The following is an 11,303-nucleotide window of genomic DNA, read 5'->3' on the forward strand; positions in this document are numbered from 1 at the left end:
TCTTTTATAGATTTCGACTTGTTTGTGTTTTAGTTTGAAGCACAGGAGTCTTAACTCTTTACTGTAATCCACTCCACTAAACGACAAGACATTTTAAGTCTGACCTGAATGGAGTTAACCTTTTGTTCCTTAAGGGAAATAATTTATATCCTAAATAAATACACATAGACGTAGAAATAGAAGAAAGACGGACAGCTTGTGTAGCAGAGGGACTGAAGGGAATCACAGGTTGAAATCTTCAGAGACTGCCCTGAATGCCCTGTGCTTGTGTTTGTAGCTTAGCAAAAGCTGATCACATCACATGTGTTGGTAGGTAATTCGGGTGAACCTTTTTTGGCAGACAACACACAGACAAACTAACAGCTAACAGTTCAATATCCGAGGTGATGAGACGCTCATTCAGAATAATATTTTTCAGGATTGCACCATCTGCTGCCTCTGCAATCCCTTCTGGTTTTCTCTTGTCACTGTGTCTGCAGTTTTTGTTTGCCTGCATTGTCTGGCAGCTGTACAGAGAGGTATTGGAGTCTGGATCATGTCCCTGCTGCCATGTCTCTGTAAAAGTAAAACAGCACTGTAGACATGTTTTGTGTCCTGGTCAGTTCTTAAAGCTTGCTCTGCTTTTGCATGCAATCTCGCATTCCCTGCAAATATCTGGTGAAAAATATGTTGAATGGTCTCCTCCTTGCTTCCTGTTTTCACTGACTGTTGTGAGAACAACAGTCAGTGAAAACAAACTGCTGCTGAATACAGACTGTAGCTAAGATTTCACTGCAGCTACTTAAACATTTGTGCATCTGTATCTTTAATATTCTGGTTCATTTTAACAGGTGATCAAATCTACCACCAGATATGATTAAAAGGAATAAATCAAAACTCATATCAAAACATAAATGACAAAGCATCATCTGTGCACAATGTGCATTTTGTGAAGTAGAAGATTTAAAAACATGTTTTTATTTATCTGGACTCTAGTTGAGTCAAACTCTGAGCCAAAATTCACAAAATATATACATGTCTATGTATTTGTTACCCAACCTATATCAATGGAAACAAATTTTCAGGTTTGAGATGAACATATTTCATTACATATTATAATTGTGCAAAGTAGGTTTCTTCAAAAAAACAAAACAATTCATACAACTTGAGCATCCTCTGTGACTGTTATACAAGAAACTGTTTTCAGTCAGATTCTTCTTCAGATTTGCTGCAGCCACAGCCGTCAGCATCTGCCACTCTTTGAGGAACCTTGAATAATATCAGTTGCAACACCACAAAATGTCCTTCTGTAATTAGGAAAGGATTGCTTATTTGAGTTGATTTTTTTTTTATTCTGACGAATAATTTCTACACCAGTTGTGCAATAAAGAGTTATTTATTTTTTGCTAATTCCATTTTTATAAAAGCAGTATGAGTTAACCAACTGTCATTAAAAACATTTATGATATTTTAATAGCGCTTTTCAGAACAAAGTTACAGTTTTTAAAGTGTACAGTCTAAAAAATAAATAAATCAGTCAATTCTTGGTGAAATGTAAAATTTGGTCTTTTTTTTTTTAAAGACAAATGTAGGTTTTGTCCATAGAACTTCCGGCGTTAGTTTTTAAAAAATGCCATTTCTGATGATAGTTTCAACAAGAGTTAAAAACCCAATGAAATAAAAAAGCAGTAGCTCAATAGAGCCACACGGGGGCGTTGCTTTACTCAGCTTAGAAGCCAAATGGTGACGAAAAAGTGAAGGGCTCCATAAAAAAAAAAAAAAAAAGTCAATATCAATTGCATAAATGTGTGCAGATCATTTCGTTCGGTATATATCTCTCTGACGATTTGCACGAAGAAGCAGCAACAGAAAACAAACTCGTGCTGAAGCCCCTCCCACCAGGTCAACGCATATATCTCCATCTGCGTCAGCTGCATAGGAACGGACGGACGCCATAGTTCCTGTTGTGCTAAAACAAGGAAGAGCCTAAAGCCGAGGTGAGGACATACGGTAATAACGTCGTTTTTCCTTTTTTATTTTCCTACTTTTGCATGTGCTGAAAAATAATACAAACAAATAAAGCTCGGTGTTGAAGTTAACGTTGAACATTAGCGCGAGAATGTCAGGAGTGTAACAGTGGAGGGAAGCTAACCGAGCTGTGACCATTACCCAGACTGATATTTCCACAGTAAAACAGCTGATAGAGGCACTGATAGGTCTTATTTGTGACGGTAACATCCAGTAAGTCACGTCTTCTTCACTGTAAATCTCTGCTAGTGAAGCTAACAGCTGTCACCGTTTAATGTGTTCGGTGTCATGGAATTTAATTAGTTTGAAAACTGCTAACGAGCAACGAGAATCAGGAAGCGTTGTCGCGAAATCATTTTTTTATCAAAGCTTAAATGCATAAAGAGGCAGCTTATCGGTCATAGAGTGGAAGGTTTCCAGTGTTGGGTAGGTTTTTAATCCAACAAACCCATAGATGATGAGGTGTCGAGTCATAAACAGGCAATGGGAAACAAAGGGCGTTACCGAGTTCAGGCTAAAACCGTCTCCTCTCATAAAACAATCTAGTCAAATAAGTTATAAATGCAAAGTCCTGAGCTGAGTTACTGCTGCACAGACTGTGTGTTCGTGTTTTATTTCATTAAATATACATGAAAAACCATAACTGGGTTAGGCGTTGTGGGACATAGATTTCTAAGCATCATATAGATTGTAATAGAATGAGATGGTGAAGGAAATGTAGGCAGTTTCAAGTGGGCATTACTGACATTAATCAAATACATTTTTCATGTTAGCCTTTGCAACTTCCACAGTTATAATGAGTTTATGAATTTTAGCTAAACAAAGTTGCTGGGCTTTAGGTGATTGTACTATACTTAAAAAAAATGTGTATTTACTTATGTGCATGTGGGTTTCAAACATTATGTTTGCTCAGGTTAAACTGATTGCCCACTCTAAAAAAAAAAAAAGGCGAATATTGGCCTTTTTTATCAGCCGGTCAAAATATTTGACTTGCTCTACTTGCTGCTCATCATTTGAGTGTCCCAATCTGAGGCAGAGCTGAGTTATATTTACCACAGGTGGTCGAATAAACATCCATGTATCCATATCACTGCTGGGAAGCAACTCAAATTGTGCCTCCTTATGTGAGAAGCTTTCAAATTTAAATATTTAACTGGTACTACCTTGATATGATTCCTGTGTTTACTTGTAAGAGTTTTTTTTTTGAGAGAGAGAAAAATATTGGATTGCAACTCTTATTCAGCTGTATTAATGTGTTATTGTTGATGATAGAGTATCTTGCTTGCGTAGTCATATCTAACTGTGCCTTGTTGGTGTCAGGTTCCTGTGACAGAGTTCGTACTCCTAAAGATAGGCACAGTAACTTTGATATGAAGTCTAGGAAGCAGCATGGTGGCTGGTTTTAGTGTTTACACAAAACCAAATATGTGACGGTGTGTCACATATTCAGTCTAGCAAACCGCCTTGACAAGGCTCGGCCTGAAACACACTGAAATAACGCAAGTCTGTCTGCTAAAGTGTAGGCTTCATCTGCTGTTGTATTTAGAAAATGGTCATCTATCTACATATCTAGACTTTCAGCCATATAACCTGTCTGTTGGATCATTTTATCTTTCAGTAATGTACTTTGGCATCTCGTCTTGACTTTACAAGGTTCAAAGCAATCCGTGATGGACTCCAGGTCTCGGAGACTTCCGTTTTGTCTGTCCAGCTCCAGATCGTCCTACACCTTCACCCCGGCGGTCTCCTCGTCACTGGGATCCAGCAGGCGGTACAGCAGGGAGCCAGTGCTGAACAATGACCGCTTCCAGAGAGCATCATCTCCCTACAAAGCAGACACAGAAAAACAGGTAGTGATTGTGGAACACTCTGGCTTATTGCACATCGGTTTTATAGATTAAGATTCCACATACCCTCACTTAATTCATGAGAACTTTCCATAAGAAAGGAAAGGTATTTTTCCTTAAGGTATTTTTTCCCTTGCATGTTCCCAATGTATCCTCTTCTAACATGTGAGAACCAACTGCAGCTCCTTTTAGTGTTCCTCTCCCTCTGAAAATTACTTTGATGTCCTTTCCTGTCTCCAAAGAGCAATCATTTAAAGGAGCTCTTTCCTTACAGGTTGCCTTTGCTGCATGATACAGTAGCTGACTGCGTATATCAGTGGTGCATCAGCCGACACTCCAGGGGTCTTTTTTTAGGACAGCCTAGATTCCTTGTGTGTATTTCAGTCCTGCTGCTCATCAAGGTCCGTTTCACAGGATAGTGTTTCTGTTTGCCAGGGTCTTGTTGAGTTGTTCCTGTTCTTTCTAGAACAGTAAAGGTACAGGGTGTGGATGTAGCAAATCACATTTTAAGCAATTTAAGAATTATATCAAGTTCTGATTATCGTTGATGATTTAATTTTTTTTGCATACATAAAGGACATACAGTTAGTCTACTGCAACATTGCTCATGCAAAATTCTTATGCTTTTTTTTTCCTTTTGTGAGTCTACAGATTTGATCCTCATAGAAGCGTTGCTCAGATATGAGCTCCGGCTAATGCTTTGTGTTCGCTTTCATTTTCTTCTGAAGAGTTCTCGCCTCCTGAGCTCGTCAAGAGATTACAGCAGTTCTGACACCCGCTCCCCCAGCTGGAAGCTGCCTTCTTTGACGTCCTCCGGCAGATCTTACGACCGCCCCTGGGTTGAATCAGCTCTCAGCAGTAGGAGCAAAGCGGTACTGAAGCTTGCCTTTCATATGGGGTCACACAGCTGAGATCTACTAAAAGATCTCCGGTTAGAGGGAGAGTCTTTAAAGGGGAGTCATTCAAACTCTGTCTTTTTTTTTTGTTTTTTCTCTCCTCAGAGTGATGCTGAAGGGCGGTCAGGGATCTGCTCGGGTGTTCTGACTGCCAGCGATGATGCGGAGTCGAAAAGGGCCAAACTTTCATACAGCAATCGCCTGTACTCCAGAACAACCAACACTTCGCTCACAGGTTCCGGCTACTCCAGTAACGTGCTCAGCAGCAACAGCAGAGGTTTGTCATAGCTCAAACTATTGAGCCAAAGCAATTACTGGAGATTTATTCCCAGCTTAGATTCAGCTCTACACATGGGAAGAACATGATGAGTGCTAATGCATTTCATAATAATCCCAGGCAGCTCTTAATTTACTGAGAGGGAAAATACCTCAGTTTTATCTGTAATTGGATAAAAGTTTAATGTAGAGCAAATGAACTTATGTCATATCAACATTTAGCTGATTTGTTGGGGACGGAAATCTAGTAAAATATTTTCTGTTTTCAACAGGCACAAATAACTCGCTTGATTCATCCTGGGGTTCATATCGTTTACTCTCAAGACCGACTCCTTCCTCCACGAAGCCCCTGCTGTCCTCCAGAGAGCAGGAGACGAAGGCTGAGCCCAGCCTCTCAAGTCTGGGAGAGAGAAGAGCGAGGAATTCTGGACTGGCTTCCTCACTGTGTACGCACGATTTATCAGGTAGTGCAGTCCTTTTAGACTTGTTGAACTTATGTGGTTCATGCTCTTTCGTCTTTCAGATCAAACTGACAGGGTGACGTCCACATATGCACAAGGAGCTCGACCAAAAGAAACTACCTACTCTTCCTCATCCTCCGCTGTGAGGGAGAGCTCTCTGAGTCGCCACGCCTCATCCTTCTCGCAGCCTCCGACGTCATCGCAGCTGCATGACTTGAGCAGCAGAAGCACGGCTCGTTTCACAAACGCTCCACCTTCTCTCCGCTCAACTCAGGAACAAGCACGAAGCGCCCTGTCTTCTGGCGTATTCGCCTCCCACTCCTCATCCTCCTCCTCCTCATCCTCCCACACCCCCTGGCAGTCCACTCCCCTGAGCAAACCAGAGCTCGCCCTCCCACGGCCGTCCGCTGAGGGCGGAGAGCCGGAAGGCCGGAGCTCCACGCGCCGCTTGTTGTCTCGACTGTTTTCACGGCGTTCCAGCCAGGACTCTTCCAGCTGCTCATCCAGCGTTCGCTCGCTCGATGACGACAGCCCGTCTACCAGTGGGGAGTCGGTGGACAGCGACGAGGGAGCCGGGCCGTCCAGCGCAGACCCAGACAATGGAGGTGCAGCGACGGCCTTGGATAGCCTCAGGAGTCATAGAACGGACCTTTCTACTATCCAAGAAAGCAACCCGGGTCATTTTGGGCTGGGCCGGTCCGGAACGGCTTCATGGAGAGAACCTTCTGTAAGTAGTAGCAGCAGCGGAGGAGGAGGGAGGGGCTCATCCTGGCTCTCTGCCCCCTTCCGAGCCCGCTGCCCCCCCCTCCTGTCCCGCCTCCGAAGGTATGCAAGAGAAGACGGCCCCCACTCCCCTTCTGGCTCAGAGCAGGACTGCAGCCGTCCGCAGCATTTACTGAGAAGGTGGGATGACCTGGAGCATAAAGCATCGCAAGATGATGATGAGGAAGAAGATGAGGAAGATGATGATGAAGAGGAGGAGGAGGAAGGAGCGTTTGCTTTGGATGCTTTCGCTGAGTCTTATGCTGATGGAATAGAGGATGAAGCGTTGCCTGAACTGGAAGTTGTGTTTTCGCCTCGCCGGCAGCTGGGAGTTCTGGAGAACCTTTCAGCCTCTTTGGGACGCGGTGAGAGGCAGCCGGAGTCGGACCAGAAGGAGAAGACGCTCTCCAGCAAGGATCAGGAGAAGCTGCGCAAGATCAAAGAGAAGTAATTCATATGATCTTTATGTTTTTAGAAATGTGTGTCTTGTTAATGCTGTCAGTTTATTTCATTTTTGTGAATTTATCCTTTAGTAAATGGGTTGTTCTTGAAAGTATAAATTTTAGGAGACTGTGGAAAAGAATCCTTACTTCTCTTTGCCGCCACAGACTGTTGATGGAGGATTCGGACGAGGAGGAAGGAGACCTGTGCCGAATCTGCCAGATGCGGGAGGAGTCTTCCTCCAACCCCCTGATCCAGCCTTGCCACTGTACCGGCAGTCTGCAGTTCGTCCACCAGGAATGCATTAAGAGGTGGCTCCGCTCCAAAATCAGCTCAGGTAACCTCCAGATACAAGAACTGTTTTAGGAAACTCCAGCATAGCGTAATCAATTACATGTTCATGTTGTATTTAGGAAATTACATCAGGGATTCTGCAGGGTCCTAAAAAGCCATCTTGAATTTTAATAGTATTGCACCAAAAAGTCTTGAATACTCCCAGACTTTTAAAACTAGATTTAAAATCCCATTCTATTGAATGTGGTTCTTTGCTGAGGTAATAGGGTTTCTTGTTACGTCATCCAGCACTAGCTCATATAGACTATGTTTGATTTTACCTGGTTTAAAAACGAGGATTTCAATGGTCTGCTTAATTTGTAGCATTGTTGCTGGATAACCTACACTTGATGTTTCAGCCAGTCATAAAACATCAGCTGAAGTTAACAGTTATATTTCATAAGTTATTATGCTAGTTAAATGTAATTTAGAAAGCTAAGGAGTTTATTTTCATAAACCTTAAATTTAAATAAAGTTTTAAGACAGTCATTAGTTCTGTTTTAAACTTGGGAAAACTTCCAAATGATGGAAGTCCTTCCTCTCCTGTCTCCTTCCTTTGCAGGAACAAACCTTGAAGCAATCACAACATGCGAGCTCTGTAAGGAGAAGCTGCGCTTGAATATTGATAACTTTGACATCCAAGAGTTGTACAGGACACACGTCCAGGTGAGTCATTCCAGCCCTTTTAAGAAAACTATTACTGTGCCATCTGACGCCTTATTTAAAAACCTAACACGGAGAAACTCACTTTTGTTAATGCTGATTTGATGATTTTATTTAAAGAAACAAAATGAATTGTATGTTCTGTTTCTATTTGCAGCCTATTGCAAGGGTGATTGTTGCATTTTGTTTCCTTGCTTGGTGGTGTGGGAACCAGCCAGAATAGGAAATGAATGCGGGTCATTTAAAGATTCTTGCAAGCATAATCAGTTAAACCAATGGCCAAGATTACACATGGCTTTAATTAACAGTAAAATGTGTGCTGAGGTTGCAAATGAAAGGATACAAACAAGAGCATTTTGCTGTTTCTATAACAATAAATACAAAAAGGCCTTAAATGAATACCTGCTCTTATATATATTTTTTAATATAATTAACAGTTCAGAACTAGTTTATTAAGGCAGTTTTACTTGCTTACATTTTTATTCCATCGGTTTCCTGTGTTATGTAAAATATATATTTTTTCCTTCCTCCAGTCAGAATATGATGAATTCATCAGCAGCGGCCTCTACCTGGTGGTCCTGCTCCACTTCTGCGAGCAGCGGTTCTCCGACGTGCTCGGAGCTGTCGACGCAGCCGGGGTGAGAAAACACACAGCGACCCCTGGGACATTCACCTGTGGTCTTTAAATTCTGGCTTTAAAAACAGCCAATTTTGTTGGCTTTTTTTAATCAGAGTCTGCACTACACAAGATGTCTCTTAACAGATAGCTGCACGTATTTAAATTTGTGTCAGACTTTAAATGTTGTAAAATCGGACAAACCTTTGCTTTATCATCAGTTGTTCAACCTGGTGAGAATTCTTCATGAACACATGGACAGTCTTGAAAGTATGTTACCCACTCCTTGTCTCCTGGCTCTTGTTGAAAATCCTCTCATGTTGCTAAAGAGGAAAAACAAATTTTGTGCATTACATTTGGGGAAAGAAAAAAAAATCTGATCAAATAGCGGCGACAGAGCTTAACGTGATGTTTCTGGATTTCAGCTTCCACTGGAGAAAGCGACGAGGAAGAGCAGGACAGCCGGCCGTCTATCGACTTCTCCGACCTGGACTACGACGAAGAGTACTGATCATCTTACCGTGATGTAGTTGTAGCTCACTCGGTTTTTCGCCCTTCGCTTTGACGTCATGTTCAAGTGCATCTGCAGCGAGACACCATGCGCACAGAACATGTTTCACCATTGTCGCCGGTGGCTTTCGCACATATGAAAACTTGGGATGAATTGACGCATAATATTTTGAGTAAGACCACTCTGTCTGTTTTTTCTTTTGATTGTGCACTTTAATTTAACTTTAAATAAATCTTTTTAATGGTCATACCACAAGTGCTTTAATGGTTAAATGAGGACAAGAACTTTTTACTCCAATTAAAAATACTTTACGTCAGAATATAAAATGTGGTTATTCCTTTTGCTTTCCTTTCTAATGAAAATAATAATAATAATAAAAACTAAATCACGTTTACCCCATCAACTTATTTTATTTCTTGTAAATGCTCTATGTATTAAAAATAGTTTTCAGCTTTCATTTTGGGAATAAAGATTGCAAATACTCCTTTAAGTGTCCTCTTGATTCTATCTGATAGGAAGTGGGCAAGATCCAATCAGGATGAAGTTTACGTACAAGAATTACTGATTTAATTTGGGCTTTTTGAGCTTTTAAAATTACACTTAAAGTGATCATGTAAGCATTTTCTGAACATTTTTTTTTTTTAATGTTGAGAAAAGTTTGGTTATTTAGACCTGTTTTACAGGTCTGTTATATGATCTGGTCTGATGATAGGTCTGTTTAACACAAAGTTCAACTTTAAAACATTTTTGACCTCGTGTGGATCAGAGAAAATTAACTTGAACCCTTTTTTTTTTTTAATGAACAGTCATGATTTATCTCCCTAAGATGGAATGGTTTGAATATGTAAATGTCTTACCAGAACTGTACTTTCAGATTTCAAAATTCATAAAACATATTGCTTGCAGACAAAACTAAGGGCCTTAAGGGCAAGCAACTTTTTACAAATGTTCTTAATTTGGCCCCAGCTAGTCAATTTAATACTTGTGGTATTAAATTGTGGTTATTCATCCTCTGATGCACAAGTGGGTCCTTTTTGACCCAGTGAGGTCATCATGTTGTAATGAAAAGTTTTCATCAGTTCATATTCCAGGTATTCCTTAAAAAACTTGTTACTGATATGCAATTAAAATTTTTAATTTGCCTTTTATACATTTTTTAAAATGTCATTTTTGTATTACCAGCCCATTCTTCCATAAGTGGGTCAAAAATGACCCACATTCATTTCCTATCTAATGGGAATCTTTGTTTCTTACCAGCTGTGACCGTCAGGTACACATTTTTTTGGACCATACACACTGAGTCCTAAGTGTCCCCCCTGAATAATATTTTACACAGCAATAACTCTTACATATAAGCATTATCTTCATTTTTTTATCTCACATATGTATGTGTGTGTCAATCATGAGTACTGTGACAGTGATATTGTCACGAATCAACATTAGCCTTCTTCAAAGTTAGCCAACACCAGTTATCTAACCAAACTACCTAACATTACTGCCTACACTTTATTGTGCATGTGTATTATTTGTGTGGGGTGTGTGTGTGGGTGTGTGTGTGTGTGTGTGTGTGTGTGTGACACCCTGGATGAGAAAACCAAAAGAGAGAGAATGTGTTGAATGACATGGAAAACCTGTTGATCGATGTGCTCAAGGTTTTTTCTTTTATCATCTCAATAAATAAAATAAAAATGCATAGCTATAGAAATAAATGCATAAATAAATAAATGAGCCGGAAAAGGATAGAGTGCTTTCTCCAGGTTGGGGAGGATGCCCTGCCCTAAGTGGAGGAGTTTAAATATCTCGGGATCTTGTTCACGAATGACGGAAACATGGAGCGGGAGATCGACCGGCGGATTGGCGCCGCGTCTGCAGTGAAGCTGGCGCTGTACAGGTGTTCTGACCATCGGTGCTACCTCGTCAGATTTTCCTACCGTAGCACGGACAGATAGCCAAGTCTGTCAGTCAGTGCTACGCGTCCAAAACTGCTAGTCACGTTTACAAACCGGAAACTATAACGTAACGTACTAACGTAACGTAATAGGTGACAGAATACAGACAGTAATGTTAGCTATCTAACATTTCAAGAAACGTGCTCTTTCTCACGCCCCCCACACACACTCACACGCATACGCCCCCACACACACATGCACATAATGGACATTGACATTGTTCCAACATTGCTATTGTATAATTGCTGTTGTCATTTCATTTTAAAAATCTTCTACAAATTGTCACAAATGTTCTACAAATTGTTCTAAAAATGTGAAAAATGAAAAGATTTCAAACATGAAAGAATTTTTGTGTGGAATAAGCCATAGTAGAAAGTATTATGCAAAACAGTCTTTTGAATCAAAATGACAAAAGTAGCATAAAAACACATTGATTCTAACACGAGTCAAAAAAGACCCACTCATGGAAGACTGTATAGTCAGTCACTCGTGCATCAGAGGTTTAATCAAAAAACTTTCAAATAAATTTTTAAAAAAAGCA

The 11,303-nt window shown here is 40.7% G+C and overlaps 1 protein-coding gene across 3 annotated transcripts; it reads left to right on the forward strand.

Annotated features, from left to right (window-relative positions):
* Positions 1-1,805: 1,805 nt before the first annotated feature.
* marchf7 (membrane-associated ring finger (C3HC4) 7) lies at positions 1,806-9,297 on the forward strand. Of its 3 annotated transcripts, none has more exons than XM_032560715.1 (11): positions 1,806-1,989; positions 3,661-3,857; positions 4,583-4,726; positions 4,856-5,027; positions 5,299-5,472; positions 5,550-6,696; positions 6,858-7,027; positions 7,586-7,689; positions 8,220-8,324; positions 8,524-8,572; positions 8,728-9,297. In XM_032560715.1, exons 2-11 carry the CDS (start codon positions 3,678-3,680, stop codon positions 8,811-8,813), a joined length of 2,331 nt encoding a protein of 776 aa, XP_032416606.1. In that variant the 5' UTR covers positions 1,806-1,989; positions 3,661-3,677; the 3' UTR covers positions 8,814-9,297. The 3 variants fall into 3 exon arrangements, with proteins under 3 accessions (XP_032416606.1, XP_032416605.1, XP_032416607.1); XM_032560714.1 differs by having other exon boundaries at positions 1,807-1,976; XM_032560716.1 differs by lacking the exon at positions 1,806-1,989 and having other exon boundaries at positions 3,640-3,857.
* Positions 9,298-11,303: the final 2,006 nt, after the last annotated feature.

This window comes from Xiphophorus hellerii, chromosome 4, assembly GCF_003331165.1.
Source record: "Xiphophorus hellerii strain 12219 chromosome 4, Xiphophorus_hellerii-4.1, whole genome shotgun sequence".
Classification (NCBI taxonomy): domain Eukaryota; kingdom Metazoa; phylum Chordata; class Actinopteri; order Cyprinodontiformes; family Poeciliidae; genus Xiphophorus; species Xiphophorus hellerii.

Excerpts from the sequence above, each read along its gene's own strand:
- marchf7 (XM_032560715.1), top strand. The coding sequence starts at position 3,678 with ATGGACTCCAGGTCTCGGAGACTTCCGTTTTGTCTGTCCAGCTCCAGA. Across the intron at positions 3,858-4,582 it reads AAGCAGACACAGAAAAACAG|AGTTCTCGCCTCCTGAGCTC; the intron begins GTAGTGATTGTG and ends TTTCTTCTGAAG. Across the intron at positions 7,690-8,219 it reads TGTACAGGACACACGTCCAG|TCAGAATATGATGAATTCAT; the intron begins GTGAGTCATTCC and ends TCCTTCCTCCAG.